Genomic DNA, 23170 nt, shown 5'->3' with positions numbered 1-23170 from the left:
GTTTTGGTTCAGTGTCAGTGCTCCCCCTGCAGAGGACAAATTTAGTGAGTATTAGTGAAGAATGTCGAGCATAGAGCAGCTAAAGAGTGGGATATTTTTTTCCGAGACGTGGTGGAGATCAAATCAGAGTGTACAGATAATATTGGACTGACATTTCTTGGTGGAAACAAGACAAAATTAGTGCTCATGTTGCTGAGTGTCTGTTGAATGTGTACTTTCCAATGCCGTCTAACTTTAACTAACGTTAGACATGTAATATGTTAGGCAGTGTGTTTTTTAGGTTGTTGTGGAGTTATTCTACCCCAAATGCTCAAAAGTCTGTTACTCCACTTAAGACTCTCCCATATTTAAGTTTTTTGTCCAATTATCTTTGGTTAACGTCTTTTTTTCCAGACTTTGAAGAACAAGATCTTTATACAACAGTAATTTCAAATGCCTGTCACTTTCCTTTCCTCAGATTTAACGGCATGCTCTACATCGACCTGTGCAAAAATGGTGATATTGATTATTGCGAGCTAAATGCCCGCTTTGGGATCCGTTCAATTATCGCCGACCCTGTCACCTTCAAATCCAAAAGCAGCTATCTGAGCCTGGCCACCCTGCAGGCCTACACATCCATGCACCTTTTCTTCCAATTCAAGACCACCTCCCCAGATGGCTTCATACTCTTCAACTCTGGAGATGGCAATGATTTTATCGCTGTAGAATTGGTTAAAGGGTAAGTTTTACTTTGAAAAGATGCTTAATGCATTATTTGTTTGCCAATTTAAAGCAACTATAATCAGTATTTTCATCATGACAACATGTCAAATGATATGAAACAATATGAAATATGATACCAATGTGAAATTATTTGCTTGCAGTGATGAACCTATAGAGAATTACCACACGAATCTGCAGCTCCCCTCTGTTTTATGGAGCTTTCTAACTTGTCTGAGGTCATTGTTTAGTTGTCTGGTTGCAACTTTACTCTTTTGGTTCATTCTCACAACTCTCATAGCATGATGCCTATCATAGCAGGCTGCTGTTTTCAGTGAAAACGTTATAAAAACTCAGTGTACACTACCTGGTCAGCACCGAACAGCAGACAGACACAGTTACCAACCAATAGGGAGCTAAAACCAGAGTAAATATTGGACCTAACATTCATCAGACAACAAACACTACTCAATGATAATTTTGCTCTGTAACTACTGGTGTCTAAATGAGCAACCGATTCCTAACAAGTTGGCCATATCAACTTGAAAGATAACAATATATCAGTGTTGTGTTCACAACTTGTTTTCACTGCCTTCGAGTGGCCAAGAATATCAGTTATTGCAGATTAAAGTTATTTGAGTTGCTCAGATGTTTAGGTGCTCTGTTTTAACAGTGTAATCACACTGACCACTTCCATGTCCTGCATACACACACGCTGTGTTTTACATAATAACTGTTACAAGTCTTGAATATTACAATAAAATTTATTTATTTTTCTCAGTATGCTGTATATGATTGTGAAATTACAAAAAGTACATCGTTAGGATCTCCCAAATATCCAGGAAATGTATTGAGACAATGACTTCAGCCAGACCAAATGTGTTTGTGTGCGCAAATATTTTGTTGATATGTTGCAGCAGTGGTTCCAGTCAATATGATTTTAAGCAAGGCAAACGTACTGGATCACTAAACAAAAGAAGTAGATTTATCAATAGCAATCTGTCCTGTTGCCTTCACATGACTGCAGAGAAGAAGAAGATGAAACCTGCTTACATTGCTGAAGTAATAGTTGACTTTTTAATCATGTAGCTACTTTGATGCCAATCACAATCTGTTAACTGCAAGTAAACCAATAAAGTGGTTTACTTGCATTTTTCAGTATTATTCCACAAATTGTGCACATTTCTTCCAAGTATTTTGTTTGCGCTTGTCTACAGAATGAATCATGTTCGCTCCTGGTTCGCCAGTCTATTGATCGGGCACTGGCTCAGATCCAATTTCTACCAAAATACCAGTAACTTACTTTGTACTACATAACTGACTGTGATTAACCCATGTTTTCAAACAGTTTCATTTCAAAGAACTGCTTCAATGGCTCAAAGCTGAAGATTTCTTAAACATTCTGTAACTCTCAATAACTTTTCTCTTGCAGATACATTCACTATGTTTTTGACCTTGGAAATGGGCCCAACCTCATTAAGGGCAAAAGTGAAAGGGCACTGAACGACAACCAGTGGCACAATGTGGCCATTACCAGAGACAACAGCAACACACACACACTGAAAGTAGATGCTACAGCCACCAGTCAGAGTATCAATGGGGCCAAGAACCTGGACCTGAAAGGTATGCAGAAGACATGACATGGATAACATAAATGCATAACAGTGTTTGTATCTCCTTGTGTCCAGTTTTCATTCAGCTACATCGGTTTAAGTTTTGCTTAACTACTAAAATCCCTTGTGTTTCAATTTTACTGCAGAAAATTTTGTTTTTCTCCAATTCATTTTACATGCTTTAGTGTTCCTACAATATTAATTATCATGGAGACATGTTTATATACAATATTGTGATTGCTTTTCTGTCAAAACATTAATGAGATAGTTCAAAATGTTTGACATAAGATGGCATGAGTGGTATTAAGAACTCATTCTCTGCATGAGGTGGAGCAAGATTTCCATCTCATTCCATCTGACATCCTTATGTCCATCTTATGTCCCTGGAGTTCCACACTCCAGGGACTCGAGACTTTTTCTTGGTCTGAGTATGAGAACATGCAACTGGACTGAAATATTACTCTCTGAGGGGACAACTATTTTCTAAATAACACAGTACACAATGTTGAGTGTACTGCAACTCTAATGTACTTACACATTTTTAGATGAACAAATTTTCCTCCTGTTGTTGAGCTTAGAGAGTGCTTTAGGTAGATCAGTCAGCATGACAGTACCTGCTACAATGTAATTTATGGAAGAAAAGCCACCTAACCTATGAATAATATCTGAAAGCGTATTATTAATTGATATAGATGGGGTTCCCATCAGTGCAATGTTGTGTATCTTACGGCAACTAAAAAGACACAGATATTGTCATTAGGAAGTAGGAATGCAAAGCACCGGTTCTGATTGGTTGTGTTGATTTCTAAAGTGAATAGCTGTGGAGTTGTTTTGTACGATCATGGGTGTTACCTTGACATTCAACAATATTCAAATATCAATCGAAAACTGGTGCCAATTTAACACTGGTGTTGAACTGTGCTGGCCTGCTACACTAACCCTTGTTTACATTGTGCTGCATTGTACTACTTAATTTGAGGGTTAGCAGTAGTGAAAAGTCATCAAACCCCTAAACATGAAAAAAAAAAAAAAAAAAAAAAAAACCCTGGAAAAAACACTTCTTCAGAACTATTTATTAATAATTTATATAATTAATTAATATTAACTAACCTGTAAATGTAATTTCCTCAGATGAATGAAGATGGCTCAGTTCTGTAAGACACTGACACATAAACAGGGAATTTATAACGAAGACATATTAAGATCAGATTCTCCTACAGTCTCTATGTTTTCCACACCCCAGGTGATCTGTTCATCGCAGGGCTGGGCCCAGGCATGTATGGCAATCTGCCTAAACTGGTGGCTTCCAGGGAAGGCTTCCAGGGCTGTTTGGCATCAGTCGACCTCAACGGTCGTCTGCCGGATCTCCTCAATGACGCCTTGTTTCGCAGCGGACAGATTGAGCGTGGATGCGAAGGTACACCGTTCCTCAAATCCAAGTCTGATTTAGACTACTACAACACAAACTTCAACTCCAACTCCAGCTCCAACAGCCCTTTCTTCCTGCTCAATGCAAACAGTAGCTCCACAGCCCTGCATCCATACGGAAGTCGCTTTATCCTATTAACTGTACTTGCAGCCTCACTTAACCACTGTTAGAATCAGGCCAAACATCAGACACCTCCTCACTGACACTACCACATGTTATTGGCCACATTGGTCGCCTTCTGAAAGTGCCGTCACAATCACCATGAGAGTACTGTTTGCTGTGCAGTGACATAAAATACTGCCAGGTGCTCCGTTTTTATCTTTTATGTTTTGTAAAGTTAATTTTTTTCTGAATAACTGTCTGATTCAGGTGTGTTGGTACATACACAATAACATTCTGATGTACCCCTGGAAGTTTCTATTCATTTTTGAAACAATGGATCTTTCACTTCAGACAGAAATAGACAAAAGCAGCTTCTCACTTTTAGTTGGCAACTGATGATTTAACTGAAAGGACAGCTGTTGTTGGCAGACTTTGTTAGCTGCAGCTCGCTATCTAATATTAACTCTGAGTCGGTTGACAGCTCAATCTCAGAATATGCATTTGATGGCTACTTGTATAATAACATTTTAAGACCTAGGCTAATGCTAACCGATATCCAGAAAATGAAATCTAGATCATCACCAGTTAATGATCCATTATGCCATGGAAATATAGATTGATTTTGTATTACAGCATGTTTGTCCAATATTAAAGGGCTGTGTTAAATGAAAAATGCAAGAGTAGACTGTTTCTCTGGAACATTAACACCATTCATGTTACCTTTGAATCTTTAATCTTAGGATGTTTACAGTAGAAATATATAACAAGTTACTTTTATGTGTTAAGTATTTTACATTTTTAATTAAAGGCTTTGAGAATCAGAACTATGAGTGTGGCAAAATCATCTCAGGTGAACTTCAACAACCCAAATAGTGAGCAGGACAGAGCCTCTAACAGGTGTTCCACTGTCTTCCATGCAGTGGATGTGTCAATCCTAAATGGGACTTTCTATGGAGACCACATCTATAGTGCGTTACGGGGGCATTTATTGTGCATTATAAGTCAATCATAATACTTTATGACTACACTCATAAACACATATAATGCTTTCATATCATAAAACATTATAGATTTGACTTACAACAAATTATAACTTTAAGTGTCTTACTGATGCTCTTGACTAGTTATAAACTAGAGGTTGACTGATGGAGCTTATAATACATGATTGCTACTTATACTAACCTATACACACCTCAACAATTAAGCAAAGTACATGTCAATGCATCTATAATAATGCAAGCTTCATCATAATTTTTCATTGCTGATGGAAGTAAAGTATAATGCATTTCATTCATTTAAAATAATCTATCCTTAGTAATTGTTATGTAGGATGCCAAACTACAGAATCACAAGTAAAATATGTTGTGCATTGTTACAGTTGTTAAGATATGATTGGACAATTGCTTCTTGGTGTAGGGGTTTATCAAACAGTCTCTTAAAAGGGAGTACAAAGAAAAATCCAAAATTAAAGTTTCAGTTTTACACCTGGCCATGACATCATAGCAGCATCAGAAAGCTGTATTAGGCCATACCCACACTCCAGACTTCAACTTGTCTGTTTTAATTTGTTCATAGTTGATTCATGCATATACCTACATCAAAACGGGCTGTTGAAACATTTTGCATGAGCAAGCAAAGGTCACTGTGGACAAAATGTTTCCATCTTCCTGTGCAAGTTGCGCATTCTTTTGTGGTTGTTTTTGTCATCCTCTTGAGGTTCTGGGCCAGCTTCCACAACCTGCTATTGTTTGCATGGAAATCATTTTCTGTACAGCTGTTTTTCTTATGCTTGCCATATCATTCAGTTGGACATTGAGTGTACTCTATGTTTTTTTAACATTAATTTACAGAGCCCCATGTTAGACAAATAAATGTTTTAGTTGGTGTTTCATTTTAACCAAAACAGAACTTAACATTATGTGTACTGTATGTTCTCCTCTCTGTGACAATCTGAATGGGGTTGATGACAATGTTATTCATTGTACTGAATGTACTGCAGTTAATGGTTGATTAATTTATTTTTCAAAATAAAATCTCATCAATCACAATTTGTTGGTCTTGTCCATGACATTCTAATGTCTCATTTTTATGTGTGCTTGTATGGTTTCTTTTTTCTTTTGCTAATGTATCATGATCAGTTGATTAGTCATTTAAAGTGTACTACCATGTACTGTCTGCATTTCATTACAAGCTTTCATCACATAAAATGGATGTCTTTCTTCAGACAGTGGGCCCTTTTCAAAGCCTCATTATGAATCATTAATGAATGCTTATTGAGATGAGCTCAGGTGGGGCAATACATTGTACCATCACTAGATGGTGATACTACACCACTGGCAAACATTTAACACAACAGTACCAGCAGAAGTAACATGAATAAGCTCTTCACTGTAGTTACATCTTACATTAAATCCTGAAACAGCTCAGCAGATCAATCACCGGAAATAGAATGAGTTGCCACTGCAGGATATTACTGTGTTGTAAGTCATTGTAAGTTCCAAAACTTGATCCCCTCCTCCAACTCATCATCAGTTCACTTGATTCTGAACAGCTCCTTTAACAGAGCAGCTTGAATCAGTTTACCAGGTAAGTCTCCACGCAACACATTTAACTGATTTGAGTTAGATGAGTTGATGCAGACTGGTAGCCACTCTACTATTGTGAAGGTATATGTAAATTAATATCTAAAGAGACATATTGCAAAAATAAATGAAAATGAATGGAAATTGGATGATTGAGTGTGAAACTAAGAAAAATTCTTTATTGATGTGTTACTATGATAACCTCATCACGGTGGACTGAAACGACACAAAAAGCCAATCATTACTTTTCAGTATGTTCCAAACTCTCACATATTAGTCTATATATGGCTATATATGGCTAAATACACTGCTGCTGTCTCAATCCTCTCATATGACCCTGCAAATCTCACAAGTAAGTGTATAAAATTAGTAAAGCTGAGTCACATGAGATAGATGTCACAAATTTAAGAACTTTAGACTTGCCAAAATCTAAAATGTCTTTATCAAGAATATCAATGTATTCACCATGAACAGCTTTGAAAGTAAGTATTGACTTCATTGGAGCTGGTGAAGAATGGATTGGATTTGGGATCAGACACTCAAGTAACACTCAGTAATATTTAGTTGAGACTTAAGTGTTAAGTTTTGCAACTTTACTGCCTTTGGCAGAACAATAAATTCCCCAAATCCCAAACTTGCTTCATATCGAATGAGATTCAAGATTTAATTTTGCAGCATTGCCTAATAATTGTCAGTTGTCAGTGGCACAATGGGATGTTTTCTAATATGTTTATGTAAAAGAATTTCAGTACTATCATATAACACACCACATCCTGAGTGAGTGGTCCATACATGTTGATAAATGATAAACTGGGGGCGTCAGGACAACACTGAGGTCAAAAAGGCAAAATTGAAAGATAAGACAGAATAACTTTGGTGGTTAGAGGTGACAATACCATGACATGAATACACCATAGTGTATTTACCGTATACTTCTACTTTGTGCAACATTTTTGACATTTTCATAAATAATTAAATAGATAGATGTCACATTATTATAAGATTGTATTAAGAATTCCAGATACAATTATTCCACTCACAATATAGTACAACCCTCGCTTTCTACGCTTGAAAAACCTGCTTTCTTTCCAAAACACCCACAGTGATTCCATTATCACCCATTTACACATTTGTGATTTCATATCTTTCGTGCATATGCACACTGGAGGAGCTAGGAATCAAACCACCTACCTTCTGATTAGTGGATGACCAGTTAGGATGAAAAGTCAAAATTGGCTATATGATTGAGCAAGAAAAAAAACATTGACACTTTAAAGTTTTCAAAATTAATGGCACTAATTAAACCATTGTAGTGGTTCAAAGCATCCAGTCTTACTTACCAGTCAAATCGCTTTTACAACACGAGCCCGCATTCACCCATTCACACACATTCATATACTAGTGGCAAGGTGGCAACCACTCATCATGATCAATAACCATTTACACTCACACACAGAAATTTAGCCTAATAAATCATTTTCTGTGTTGAAAATACACCACAATCATATTCTGGGTCATTAAATAATGATTTCACATTCAGAATATCAATAAATACAGACAAATAATTAATAAATGATAGAACTGCATTCTGCCGACAGAAATGGTTCCTGTGCTCCTGAGCAGGACGCAGTATTTGAAACAGAGAATAGTGGTGATAAGGAGCTGGCAGCCCGACACCTGCACATGATCCCACTCCTGTAATCTGGACATAACACAGACAGACAAACAAAGAAAGGGGGAGAAGGGAAGAGGGTCCTGAGTAGGAAGGAGAGGGGGCAGAAGCAGAGGGTAGGACATATTTAAATCCATATTTAGTGTGTTCAAAACATGAATCTATGCTTGACTGGATTGCTGAGAAACACAGAGAGCACAACATATTATATTATATTATATTATATTATATTATATTATATTATATTATATTATATTATATTATATTATATTATATTAGATATATTAATTCTAATTAGATTTTCCCTTTTTGTGTAGACAAAATTGTGCATTTTCAGATTTGTTATTTTAACTGAACTTGTGAAAATAATAAAACCAAAAAAAAATGCATGCGTGTGGTAAACGTAAACTTTTCCAAGTAAGGCATGACTTGTGCCCACAGCTAGCATCCAAACAGAAGGTCTTGTCGAAGCAATGTGTAATAGTCAGTCACAGCACAGTAATACCAGCCAATCACAGCACAGTAGGGCAAGACTAGGCGGAACTGTCTTGTGGAAAAAAGATAACACAGTGCACAGATAGGCAGGTACATAGGTAGACAGGCCTATACGCCATCCAGTTGTTTCATTCGGCCTGAATGACAGGATTAGATGGGTTTATTATTTAGCCTGCAATAGCCACAGGTACTGGATTTTTCAATCTTTTGTTTTTGTTGTTGTTGTTAGAGGAGTTTTATTGATTGATGTCGGGATGTGAACTGAATTTCAATAAATTTAACAAGAAAAGCTTCACATACTATTGTTTTAACACATTCATCTATGTGGATGAAAATTGACCAAATTACACACTGCAGCACCTCCTAAAACCAGGCACAGGAAAAATCATCTATTAGAGAGACAGAATGAGAGAGAGAGAGAGAGAGAGAGAGAGAGAGAGAGAGAGAGAGAGAGAGAGAGAGAGAGAGAGAGACCTCATGTGGATGACTGACAGAGAGGAAGTGTGAGAATATGGATAGAAGTGTCGACGTGATATAAAAGCTTTGATCATGAAGCCTGATGTTACTCTACAATTCTTCAATTTTGTGGTTTATCAGTGAAGTGAACTACACTACAGACTGGAGTCTGGTTAACAGTGACAGATACATCAAAGTTTAAGCTTCGCTCATCGCCTTTATGACATCTCTAGTCCCAATCCAGGTGCTGTCTCTCCCTCTTCATCTCCTCCAGTTCTCATGCATTAGTTCCATGTTGTTAACTGCGTTGTTGCTGTGGCTGCTTTGATGTACAGCCATGGCCAAAAGTTTTGAGAATGACAAAAGTATTGGTTTTCACAAAGACTGCTTCTTCATTGTTTTTAAATCTTTTTGTCAGATGTTACTATGGTATACTGAAGTATAATTACAAGGATTTCACAAGTGTCAAAGGCTTTTACTGACAATTACATTAAGTTTATGCAAAGAGTCAATATTTGCAGTGTCGACCCCTCAAGACCTCTGCAATTCACCCTGGCATGCTGCCAGTGAACTTCTGGGCCACATCTGAACTAATGGCAGTCCATTCTTGCATAATCAGTGCTTGGAGTTTGTCAGAATTTGTGGGTTTTTGTTTGTCCACCCGCCACTTGAGGATTGACAACAAGTTCTCAATGGGATTAAGGTCTGGGGACTTTCCTGGCCATGGACCCAAAATTTTGATGTTTTGTTCCCCGAGCCACTTAGTTATCACTTTTGCCTCATGGCAAGGTGCTCCATCATGTTGGCAAAGGCATTTTTCGTCCCCTAACTGTTCTTGGATGGTTGGGAGAAGTTGCTCTCGGAGGATGTTTTGGTACCATTCTTTATTCATGACTGTGTTCTTTTATTGTGAGTGGGCCCACTCCCTTGGCTGAGAAGCAACCCCACGCATGAATGATCTCAGGATGCTTTACTGTTGGCATGACGCAGGACAGGTGGTAGCAGTCACCTTCTCTGGACAAGCTTTTTTTCTGGATGCTCCAAATAATAGGAAAGGGGATTCATCAGAGAAAGTGACTTTAACCAGTCCTAAGCAGTCCTTGTACCTTTTGCAGAATACCAGTCTGCTCCTGGTGTTTTCCCTGGAGAGAAGTGGCTTTTTTGCTGCCCTTTTTGGCACCAGGCCATCCTCCAAAGGTCTTCACCTCACTGTGCGTGCAGATGCACTCACACCTGTCTGCTGCCATTCCTGAGCAAGGTTTGCACTGGTGGTGCCCCAATCCCGCAGCTGAATCAACTTTAGTAGATGGTCCTGGCACTTGCTGGACTTTCTTGGGTGCCCTGAAGCCTTCTTCACAACAACTGAACCTCTCTCCTTGAAGTTCTTGATGATCCGATAAATGGTTGATTTAGGTTCAGTCTTACTTGCAGCAACATCCTTGCCTGTGAAGCCCTTTTAGGCACCACCCTCCTTTGAAAGCTTCCAGTCTGTTATTCTAACTCAATCAGCATGACAGAGTGATCTCCAGTCCTCATCAATACTCTCACCTGTGTTGACGACAGAATCACTGATACAATGTCAGCTATTCCTTTTGTGGCAGGGCTGAAATGCAGTGTAAATGTTTTTTGGGGGGATTAGGTTCATTTTCATACCAAAGAGGGACTTTGCAATCAATTGCAATTCATCTGATCACTCTTCATAACATTCTGGAGTATATATAAATTGCCATCATAAAATCTGAGGCAGCAGACTTTGTGAAAATGAACATTTGTGTCATTCTCAAAACTTCTGGCCATGGCTATACAGTATGCTGATGGTTTGCTGTCTGCTGTAGCATATAATGTTCTCAAATTGGAAATTGTTGTTCATAACTTTTAGGTAGAGGTTATTCTGGCCATTCAAATTAACAGAAAAACATGACTATCGCACACCATTTGGTATGACAGCATTATATTCACTGACCCTCTCTCACAGGTAAGGTAACACATATGACGCTGGTAACAGAGAAAACACACTTTCCCCTTGGTGCTCCCTTGTGGAGCTTATGCTGCCAGTGTCCCTTTAAGTTAAGTCATGTACTGATAATGATTAAGCCTCTGTAGAGTGTGAGTGAGTTTATATATTATTAAACCCAGTTCTGTGAATGTGTGCATGCGTACGTGTGACAATGTATTACTCGTGTTATGTGGACATAAATCTGTTTACCTGGTCACATGGTAGGGACTTTTCATCCTTACGGGGACAAAATACAAGTTCCCATAGTTTAAATCATTAAAATTTAGGGTGCCTACTTGGGTCAAGGTTAGGTTAGGTTTAGGTTAAGCCTACGGTTAGGGTTATGGTTAGGCAAGTAGCGGTTATGGTTAGGGTAAGTCTCCAGGAAATGAACGTAAGGCTATCTCATGTCCAAAAAATGATGGAAACATGACTGTGTGTGTTTGGGTGTGTGTGTGTTTTTCTGGATGGGTGTCTGGTTTTGGTTATCGACTTCCACAGGTCCCAGCACCACATGTCAGGAGGACTCCTGTGCCAACATGGGCATTTGTATCCAGCAGTGGGAGAACTACACCTGCGACTGCTCCATGACCTCCTACACTGGTACACAGTGTAACGACCGTGAGTACTGATCTCACTATTAAATTTCTGATGTCACACAGCACAGAGAATGAACAAAATCAACTCTGTGCACCGCACCATTCCTAAACACTGTTTGTGCAATCAGGGAGTGCTTAGAATGATGATGAAACAACCAAGTCCAGCTGCACTTTATTGAACCCTCCTTGGATATGATCAGATGTTTCTACTAGAGAGAATATTTTACATTAGGACTCCATTTTATGTGTAATATACAGCATTTAGGAAGTTTACACACCATACTCCCCCTGAGCTGTCACACATACACAGCACACTCCATACACATGGATGGTGTGTATTGTCACAGCAAACATCTAAACTGACAGCAGTTTGTGGCTAAAAAACAATGACTGCACAATCACTCCAGGAGTGAAAATTGCATGGGTTTTGGAATGGGTAAGGTTAGGACCCAATAGCAGCATTACCTGACTGCGGAAGTCTTTCAGAGTCTTAGGTGAAGCTGGCTTGATGCTCCGCCCGGAGTGAGCGACAGTTTCAGGAATTGGCAGTCCCACTCAGGTGCAGATCCAGGAAGGGCAAGGCAACAAACAGAATCAGGTACAGAACGCTGAGGTAATTACCAGTGGGCAGAAGAGCAGACGAAGTCAGAGCCAGGCAGGGTCGATTACGAGAAGGCAGTCCAATGATTATTGTCTGGTGTGTCTTGCATGAAGACAAAGAACAATCTGGAACAGGTGAGAGTAGGAGAGTACTGTAGTACTTAAATACTGCACTGACTGGAGATGAGTCTCAGCTGTGTACTCAGGTGATTGGGCAGGTGGGCGTGGTTGAGTGGTGAAGGGTGGTGGCTGAGCAGGTATGCAGATGAGGGAAACAGTGGCAGCAGGTAAGGAGCTGGCAGACTGTGACAGATTTAGCAACTATTGTACTCTTCTGTAGCTTGCCCTACAGCCATACACACCAATTGTCTCATGCACAGTGGAAATTCAAGACATTAGCGGTGACCTGGGAGGAGTTAAGAGCACTACTGAACAGTCTAACAGCATCAGGAAATTGCTCTTTGGCTGTTAACTCTCATGGCACCTTATCACAGTGGATATTTGCACCCATCTACGTAATCCACAAGTTCCTCCAATGTCACAATATGCAAAAAGTTGATTACAATTCTTTATGTGATTTGATTTTATGTGTGATGTGTCCATCAAAGGTAAGTGCTGGCTGTTGAGAATGTCTGAATGAATTTCAACAGTGGCTACTGTGCATCACATATAATTACTTACAGAGTGATATTGAGAACTTGGAGTTAGTCCTTTGAAAGACAACAACACAAAGTTATGTTGCTGTATTCAGAATACTTAAAGTGAAGAAATCTGTTTTATCTTTAGCATCTGTAAGAAATGAATTTGATATTGATTAAATTGATGGGCACGTGAATATTATTCTGAAAATGCGTGAACTGAAAGGATAATTATCTCTGCCCTGGTGGAGTAGTGAAACCAGAGAGGGAGTGATGACTGATTGATGACTAATCATCCACTGTGATGCATCAAAAACAGACAAGGAAGCTGGACGTAGATTTTCAAAAAACAATCTGTGTTGTGCAGGTCAGGTTTTTGATGATTCAACAGTTGTCCAGTACAAAGATGGGGAACCACCATATTTGTTCTTTAATTGTAGTTGTAGGTGTGTAGTAGTCAAGTTAGAGGTGACAGTTTGTATTGCACTTGTAATAATTTCAATATATACCATCAAGCTAAACCTACTGTGAGTGGTGGTCTTATTAATCATCCATTGAGCTCTAGCAGGCAAGCCTTGGCATTTGGTTCAGCATCCAAATGAATGCTGGAATTTGTATTCTACACATGGAAGTGGGTGTTACACGATGCATGAGTATATGTACACAGTTTTAAGATTAGCTAAATTGTGTTGAGGACTGTTTGTATGTTGTTTGTGACTATGACCCTAATGATTCGAATGTGTAGACAGAATTCGCCACTAGAGGGAAGAACAACATCAACATCTTATGACTAGAAAGGGTGCTTGAGGACACAAAGGAACTACATGTCATGCCAAGACAGACAGACAGACAGACACACACACACACACACACACACATACACACACACACACACACACACACACACACGCACACACACACACACACACACACACACACAAGCACACAGATATTTTTGCTTGTGTATGTGTTTTTTTTTCCAATCTATTTTTTTTTTTACCAATTTTCCTCTTTCAACAAGAAGACTTAGCATAGAAAGTATAACATTTTGAATAGAGAATGTATATTCAATGTACGCACAGCCCAACATATGCAGAGATGAAACTTTGATGTTGAAACCACATATCATATGTATGTAATAGAAACTTTTTTAGCTTTGGTCCATCCAGGAGACTTGATGTTCAGCTTTTAACCCTTGACTTCATTGATTGGTCCCTCTGACATGCAGCCACCTGCACAGGCCACCAATGTTTAATCAGACAGGGGGCAACGACTGAATTAGTCAAGTCCATGACAATGAAGGCTTCACTGAAAGGATTAGCAAAGCAGGTTATTGCTGTCGCTGCAGTTAATAAAATGAGAAATCAAGAAGCACAGGCTATTTTATGGAATCCTGTGGATAGGTGGGGGTGGGGGGTGGGGGGGAGTCCACTTAAAAGTGCATACAAGCCCACAGGTGAAGAAAGCCCCCCCTGACGCAGACATCTTTAATATTGTAGCATGGTAGATGCAAGTGCAAGCTCCTTTAAATACACACACTCCTGCATTTAACATGAGGACACACAGGAATACAAAAAGTCACATACACACTGCCAATAGAATTAGTTGATTTTATGCACTTAGCTGTTATTCGTAGAGCCATAACAAAAGCACACACCCTGCTGACTATCTCATTGGTCAGGGGCTGGAATTAAATTATTTTTGTGCCATAAATTAACATTTAGCTTGTCAAAAAGACACATCAAACAGAAAAGTCACTTTCCTTACATTTTCTTAATCATAATCTTTTCTGGTTTTCTAGTTCTATTTTTATCTTTCACACATAGGTAAAATAAAAATGTCACCTTATATATATATTGTATATATTTTTTTATGATTAGTGGTTGCAGTGTTCACTGTTTAACTTTATAACATTCATTGCTTCTTCTATGTGTAGCATTACAGAGCTAACAAAATAGCATTGTGCAAGTGGGAGCTTTCAAGGAATTTTAATGGAAGGGCATTTGAAGTTCAGCTCAATGTGCTACAAAAAATATCTCTTGGACCCTAAAAGTCCACCATGGCTTTTCAGCCATTTTAAACTGAAAAGCAGTAATATGAATAGAACTTAATGAAGTTATTCATATTAACACCAAAATGGATATACAGTATTGCAGGACTGAGATTACACTTCTTTTATAAATGAGCTACATCTGTCAACCAAAAACTTTGCTATCGATTCTGTTTAGCAAAAAAACAACAACAACAAAAAAAAGTCCGTAACTTACTGAAATTATGTCCAGTCATCATAAATCTGACTCCATGCTTTCAGTGGACAATATTTCACCAAATTGTGCATACTCTGAGGGCAAATATTTCCCAAAATCTCAAGTATCTTATTGATTGGTGAAAGTCTTAATACTAAGTCTTAATATTATTGTCCAATCAGCAGCCGGAATATCACTTTCCAACCAGAAGCCCTGCACCGTTGGGGCGATTTCAGTCAGATTGAAAATCACCCCAGGCACTCTCATAGACTTACATGTTGAGATTTTTTTTTTTTTTTTTATCCTCAAATTTTGGACCCTACAATTAATTTCTATGGGCTCTGGGAGGGCTTGCCCCAACGTGATTTCGTCATACGCCCTGATGCGTGCTCGGTCAATACCCACAGAGCGCCAAAAAAAGAAAAGAAAAGAAAAAAGATACTCACAGCGTGCACACGCGTCAGGACTCGGGAGACTGCATAATCGACATGGCAAGCAACTGCAACTCCATCATTTCATTAAGGGAATTACCATTCAGAGGCGAGCAAAATTTCAGTACATGAGATGAGTGAGTGTGTTATTAAATGGTGAGTTGTGTTATGTTGTACTCTCCAAATATTGAATTGTGAATAGTTGTATTGATTGCATATTGCCAGCTAAATACTGTATATACTGAATATGTTCTGGAAAGATTTGATTAATTACAGTTTTGATGATAGTATAATTTGATTTGATTTGATTATTGCTATGGCATCCATGGTGCCTAACTATGTGCTAACAGTGATTTCATGGGCAAACTAGTATATAGTGTATCTGTTGATGGCCACGGTGGAAGTGTTTTATTGTGGAATCTAATTTATTGTATTTGAGACATTTAACTTGATATAGTTATACGAAAATACTGTACAGTATGTACAATTCATTTCTGGTGTTGCCATAGTGGTTGAACAGGAAATGTAACACTGCAAAGTTAGCTATCTGACTTTTATTTATTATTATTTTACTTATTGAACGGGTCATCTTAGCCATCATCGCAGCAGTTGCCCGCCCTGAGAAATTTGTTAGGAGCCGCAACTGCCAATTACATATTTGTCCATAACTCAAGATCCCCTCGAACAATCCTGATTAAATTTTCTTGAGACATCCCATGCTATCTCCTTAACATACACACAGAGTTTAATTCAAATCCAATTAAAGGAGGACGAATCACAGCACTTTGAGTGTGAAATTATGGATATGCTGCAGTTCATGGTGTGCCGATAAAAAAAAGGTTATATATAAAAAATAAAATAATAATCCTGGTATCAATTTATTTTTTATTTTTTTCAACAGTAGTAAAAAAAACTTGTTTGTGGCAAGAGCTTTCTCCTTAAGATGTTCTGACAGACCAGTCACACGAAGATGCTTCTTGTGGTCCCTGATGTTTTAACAGTGTTTGTCCTTGTCTTACGTTTGGGGTGGGATTCTCATCATCTGTTGATTTTGAGTGCATACACCCGGACCTCCTGCACTTCTATCTTCTCTTCATTAACAAGATGTGGTCTGTGTAGGGAGGTCCTTGCTATGGAAATGTTATGTTGTATATGGTTATTGAAATTAAGATTTTGATCTTGATGTGGTGCACCTGAGTAGCTTGTAGTGTGGCACCGACTATGAACCCCAACATTCCCACATGTGGACTTTTGTTGCTTTTTCTCCATTTCCCTCTCTCCTCATAGCCTGTCATCTGTCTAAGGTCACCTCTAAAATAAAGGTATAAAGTACTTAAAAACAGGATACTGATCTGAGTATATTTCCGACATGCTGGGTTCCTTATGCTCCTGCTGACCTACGCATAAATGAATGTGTCTAGGAACTGAAATTTACCATCTTCATACTTCCTTACCCTCTGTCTGGTTTGTTGAAGATTTCTGTCACAGCCACAAAATACCAATGTTTAGAGTGCAGAAGTACTGGCAGCACTATTCCAGGAAGTTTAATCAGGGATGTATAGTCTTAATCAGGGATTGTTCTTCAAAAGGGACAGCCCTGTGCTAATTGAACATATAAAACGCCTGGAAATAAATTTAATAGCCTTGGTTTGTAATCATCTTATCAATGGGAAATTCATAGGACAGAGGCAATTGTCTTTTATAAAGAAAAAAAAAAGAAATTATATGTATACTTCCCTCTCAGGATGTTGGCCTGAGTTAAGTAAAGTGAGAATAGATTAGTGGTGAAGGAGAATAATGGATCTTTCATGTACACAGGGAATGAAGGGTGAAATGGGAGGGAGCAGGGAAATGAAAGAGAAGAGGGACAATTGAAAACTTGACAGTGAAGTTAGGTTGAGATCTCTGCCACCTAGAAAACAGATAATGTTTTTTATGGGCTTTTTTTTTTTGTTTTTGTTTTTTTGTTTTTTGTTTACCTGGTGGTCCAGCTAATGGCTGGCTGGATATTTAACAATCAGCATGCTCTATTAACCAGTAATATCTGGATCAGTCTACAGGAATCTTGAGCTATTTCAAGACAATTGCAACCTGTCTTGCTTGGATGCCCCAATGAAAAGACGACATCAGAATTTTTTTGTCTTGACACGCCTAGTGTTACATTTCCCACGACATGTTGATGAGCCTTTAACAATCAGGTGCTCTCTCAAGAGCACAGTCAGGTAACCGTGGCAAAGAGGAGAAGGAGGAGGGATGCTGAGGTTGCTGCTGTCAGGTTGGACAACAAAAGACAAATGTTGGCAAGAAATGGAGGGAGCACCTCATCAACCAGATGAGTAGCTGGCTATGCAGTCATGCATTATCCCTGGTCCGAATTGCAGGAATATGCTTATCATTACTAATTAACTAAAAGTTAAAGTAGTCTGTTTGATGCAGCCAACACAGCCAAGCACTTCCTTGTTCCTTGTAGAATAAAAAAACTATGGAAATAAAATTACTATATGTGAAACTCATACCTGTCACAATTGTTATCCAGATGCTACCTGGTAGATGTATAAATAACTACAAAATGGGCCGAAGTTTACTCCACCTCCTGCATTTGCTTTTAATGTCATGGCACAATTTTTTCTTTCTTTTCTTTTCTGTATTATTTTTTTTTTTCCATAGACAAGACTGCCAGCATCACTCACAATGCTTCTCTTGGTTTGATTGACAGTTGTGTCACCCTCCTCCCCGATGATGTCTGAACTTGTGCATGATTGTGATTGGTCAGGGTCATAGGTATAGTCTTGCCGGTCGCTCGACCAAGACACTGCAAGACTTTATGGCACTAGATCTGACATGCTGACGCCATCGTCAAAGACAAAAAAATGGGTTGTCTATAAGCTAAAGTAATTAATGAAAATGGAGGAGGATGCATGCATGCTCTACAACCCTCATGGTTCAACGCTTGTCAAACTTTTCTGATTTCAACTATTGTAACTTTGACAACTTTCATTTCTCATAGTTAAGTTTTTCCAATCTGTTCTCATTCCAAGAATGGGAAATACCACTGCTTTGTCACTCCCCTCAGTGTCTCATAGAGATGCACAAGGTACCTTTGAGCACCTGTATGAGACTTCCTGCAATATTAGACACCCTATCTATGCAAGAGAAACTTTGTAACACTCTAAATCCAACACTCAGTTTTGTGGAACTGTCGCAGTCTGGTTAGGTTCAGGCACCAAACCCACTTGGTTACGTTCAGGCATTAAAACTACTTGGTGAGATTTAGGAAAAGATCATTTACTTCTGATTTCTCAGTCTCCTGGATGAGAGTCTTGCATTTGTTTGACCCATCCATCCACCCACTCCACGTTCTTCCATGTTTGTATTTCCATGCTCTTTATGCTACGTCATCTTGCTCTGACCATCTAATATTGCTGATCATGGGTTTACAGTGGAGTCAGCTGAAAGCCCGAGACGCGAATGGGTATCTTGTGCATCTGTGATGAGACACAGAGGGGCATGACAAAGCATTGGTATTTGACGCCCAGTGAAGACAGGGCTGCCTTTACATAATGTGACTATCGAAGCAATAGGATTTACAGTTTTTGGATCATTTGCATTAAAATACCAGTGCCTTTTCATTGTCTTGATATTTTCTCTGTGACAAACACAATAGGGGGACTTTTGAAACTGTTATTCATTCATTTTTAACTTAACAAATAACATGTTTATATCTTTATCAAAGTCTTCTCATGCTCATCGTCAAAAAATTACAACTAGCAGTTTTTGAATTTCCATGATTGATTAGACTACAAAGACACTACTTAACCTTACAGTGGTGTTAGAGTGTAAAGAGAGTTACTTCCCTCATTACTCATCTTTGGCCAAGTACAGACACAGAGAGCCCACAAATCAAACGTCAGCACGTTCATTTTTGTCCATTTTCAAAAATAAATTGGTTATATCAGCAATAGCTGATATAACTAGCCACATTTGTCAATTCAACTGGTGAAGCTAATGATTAATGCTGACTACAAATGAGAGGCTTCTACCTGAATATTTTGTACACTGCACTTTGCTAATAAGCATTAGCATCACTATTAAGTTGGTTTTCAGAACTCAGAGTTGGTCCTACTAGAGCATGAAAATATTTTATTGTTCACACACACTCTAATTTTTTAGTTGCATATGCAGTGAAATGCTATTGGCCTGAGTAGTTCCTAACAGTGACAGCCTGACGCGAACAAAACAATACAGCCAAAAGGAATGGCATCAGGTTTATTTTAGCTGATACCAGTGCAATCCATGGATGAATATTTGGAGTAAGCTGGTCAGAGTGTGAGACAGACAGGCTGTATATTGTAATGCCAGGTCTACTGGGGGTATTACAGAAGGTCTTACAGGTATTTGCTGGGCATTGATGAGGACGGACCATCTGGCCACAAGTGAGAAGGCTGGCAGACAATCAGAGCAATCGGTGGGGTGACAGCGAGTCTGTTTTCCCCTTTACTGATTTTTACATCTGTCCTGATGCATGCTTCATCATTACCATCGATCCTTCAGCCTACCTCCACACCCTTACCTTGACCATTAGCACCAAGTCCATGCATAAAGCTCTGTCTTTATGCACAGCAGCCTCAACTTTAAATCTAGCCTAGCTTTCCATTCATTCCTGTTGTTTGTGATGGGATGGGTCTTAGGGTGGAAAGATGGCAGTAGTTTGAAAAGGAGGAGATAAAGTTTAATTTTATTATATCATTCTCAGCTAACTCCCTCCCTGGGTAGTGCAGATAGGTGAGGTTGGAAGACCAGAGGCTGAGGCAACCTGGGTTGTTGCTATGAAATTAAAGAGGGGAATGAGCTATGTTAATGCACTGTTGATAAGTGGAGGATAATGTGTTTGTTGACCTTCCCTTTGCCTGTCTGTCTTGGCTGTTGTTTGTGTAAGCTTTTCGATGCACTGCTCCACCTTACATAAATCCAGTGCAAATGGTAAAAAAGCAAGAGAGCATGAAAAATGAGTGGGGGTTGTGGAGAGGGGGGCAGCAGGAGAAGACAGAATGAAAAAACAGCCATGCATCATGCTGGACAGGTCGTTTGAACAGTGTAATGCTGCATCTGAGTGTTCCTGAGATTAGGGAGGCTAATAATTTCTGAGGGCCATGCTTTATGTTAATGTGACCGTCCTCACTGTGTATTTCTGCTGAAGTACCGTCTTTGAGGTGCTTAATTTTGCTTTAATGGAACCGTTGTGTTAGTATCAACAGCCACTTCAGACCCATCGTGAATTACCTTGTCTTTATAGCAGAGGACGTCCTCTGATTATTTCTCACGCATGTGCAGACATAACCAATGGCATTCCAGACAAACCAGCTTTCTTCACCAAAAACAAAGAATATGATTTCAAGATGTGGAATGCTTTTGACAATGAAAGTTTAGAAGAGGTCAGAAGGTTAGAAGAGCATATCTTTCTTAGTATGGGATGTTTTTCTTTGAAAGACCCTTTTTTTTCTTTTTTTTTTCTCACCTATCTCATGGTCTTAATTGTCCTTAAGGTGCTTTCTTCTCAACCTGGTCTCTCTCAATAAGTTCTAAAAATAAATCATTGCTTTGTAGAGTGACAAACATGAAGGCAATACAACAGAACAGTGAAGGAACAGAGGTAACGCAGATGGAAATAACTGGTAGCTATATCTGGTATAATAGAGCTCTCTTCTTTGGATAAATGTAACAAACTCAACTGCAATATTTCTTATTCTAAGACCATTTTTTTTAACGAAAATTAAAATGAAAGCAGAAGAATACAAGAACAACAGCTGCATATTGAATAGAATAATGCAGAATGAACAGCCAAATGAAATTGCAATAGAAACATAAACTTAGTTACTCACCACAGTGCATAGGGCCTTATATTTGAAAATCTGACATTGAATTTGATCAATGCAATACTATGAATCAAACTAAGTCTTTCCTCATTTGTTTCTTAATTTTATGGCTAAAATTAGTGTCCTGTATTGTGAGTGCTGAAAAACAGATATCTGTGGCTTTTCTCTCATCTTGCCGCATCATGTTAAAAAGTATTTAAGGAGCTCTATTGGGACTGATGTGAGTGATGCATCTACAGCAGGTATGCAGCTGGGTGTGCTGTGGGTAATGGGTGACAGGTCATAGTTGTCATGTGCAACTTAAACACTGTGTAGTGTGGAGTACTTAAGCAGCAACAAGAGCAATAGGCAGAACGAAATATGGCTGTATGTCCCAATGCTCGACTACAATCAACAGTGTGGAAATACTTTCCCAGAGAAGACAGATTTGTTTGAACAATCATTTTCTATGTTATGGCATGTTAACCCTCCTGTTGTCTTCGTGGTCAAATCTTACTGAATGGCAATTTCTCCCTCTAAATTATGTAGTTCATTTCATCTGTTTGTCATAAGATTCCTTGACTTTGTTAACACATGGCATCTGAACGCACAAAATTAATTTTGAGATTTTTTTTTAATTTTTGATGTTTTATTGAACTTACGTACACCCTTGGTCTTCCCTGTCAGAAATGACTGGCCATTAAAAATGAATGGGTAAGATTACAATTAGTGTATAAAATAGAGGTATGTGTGTGTGTGTGTGTGTGTGTGTGTGTGTGTGTGTGTCTATATTCATTTCTGTGGCAGCGCAATGGCTGAGGCTTCAGATTATTTCTTTGTCCATGACACTGATGAGGAGGGGAGAGGGGAGGAAAATGACATTGAAGATGCTCTTGAAGATGAGGTGTCAGAAGATGAGGATGACACAGAATGTGATGAAGAGACCACTGATGGGGAACAATCCAGTGATGAAGAGGATGCTCCTGCTGTGGTTACATTCAAGTCAAAGAATGGGACTTTGCCCTGGTGTTCATCCCCACCTGAGAGGAGAGGTCAGCTGTCAGCAGAAAATGTCATCAAGGTATGCCATATCCTGGGTGGATGACGTAAAGTACTGCTTCGAACTGTTCCTGACAGAGGAAATCCAAACAATAGTCATGAACATGACAAAGAGATGGGTGTACAAAAACGCCTGGGAGGAGGTAGACTGAATAGACATTCAAGCCTACGTGGCTTGTCCGGTGTCTACAGATCCAAGAATGAATCCACCGTCAGCCTATGGCATAAAGAGTCTTTAAATAAGTAGGAGTCTGCAATCTCTCGAGCCACAATGCCCCTGAAGACTTTTCACTGTCCTGGATGCTGCATTTCGACGACTGGGGCACAAGAGAGTGAGAGATGTTCAAGCATCAGAAGCAAGAGCCACCAGGAAGAGAAAGAGGTGCAAACTGTGTGCACCAACAGATGTCAAAACCAGCCTTGTGTGCCACAAATGTAGTGTATCTATTTGCAAGGTACATGTCAAAATCACAACACACTGCCCAACATGTGCATGAAAACATGTGACGTAATAGATTGTGCAGATTTTTTGTAATTATCTTTTTTTGCTTTTCATTTTTTCAAAAGAACCCAGAGAAACAGAGAATAAGATTTGTTTTTGCTTGGGCTTGATTTTGTTCATATGCTTTTGTTCTCTACTATATAAATCACACAAGTCAGTTTTGATTAGGAACATGGTATTTTGTGTCACTATGTAAACA

The 23170-nt window shown here is 38.9% G+C and overlaps 1 protein-coding gene across 7 annotated transcripts in view; it reads left to right on the top strand.

The window, feature by feature from the left end:
• Positions 1 to 23170, top strand: part of nrxn3a (neurexin 3a) — a 246478-nt gene that overhangs the window by 153904 nt on the left and 69404 nt on the right. For all 7 annotated transcript variants that reach the window (XR_013078140.1, XR_013078139.1, XR_013078137.1 and 4 more), the window contains exons 15-18: positions 458 to 718; positions 2132 to 2322; positions 3556 to 3729; positions 11546 to 11665. Coding sequence is in view for 3 of the 7 variants with exons in the window: in XM_076748438.1 (XP_076604553.1) it covers positions 458 to 718; positions 2132 to 2322; positions 3556 to 3729; positions 11546 to 11665 (746 nt within the window). In the remaining 4 variants the exon portion in view is untranslated. The remainder of the gene's footprint in view (positions 1 to 457; positions 719 to 2131; positions 2323 to 3555; positions 3730 to 11545; positions 11666 to 23170) is intronic.

Source organism: Chaetodon auriga, chromosome 14 (genome assembly GCF_051107435.1).
Source record: "Chaetodon auriga isolate fChaAug3 chromosome 14, fChaAug3.hap1, whole genome shotgun sequence".
In the NCBI taxonomy this organism is placed as follows: domain Eukaryota; kingdom Metazoa; phylum Chordata; class Actinopteri; order Chaetodontiformes; family Chaetodontidae; genus Chaetodon; species Chaetodon auriga.
The sequence above is the reverse complement of the archived record's forward strand: the minus strand, read 5'-3'. Positions and strand labels throughout refer to the sequence as shown.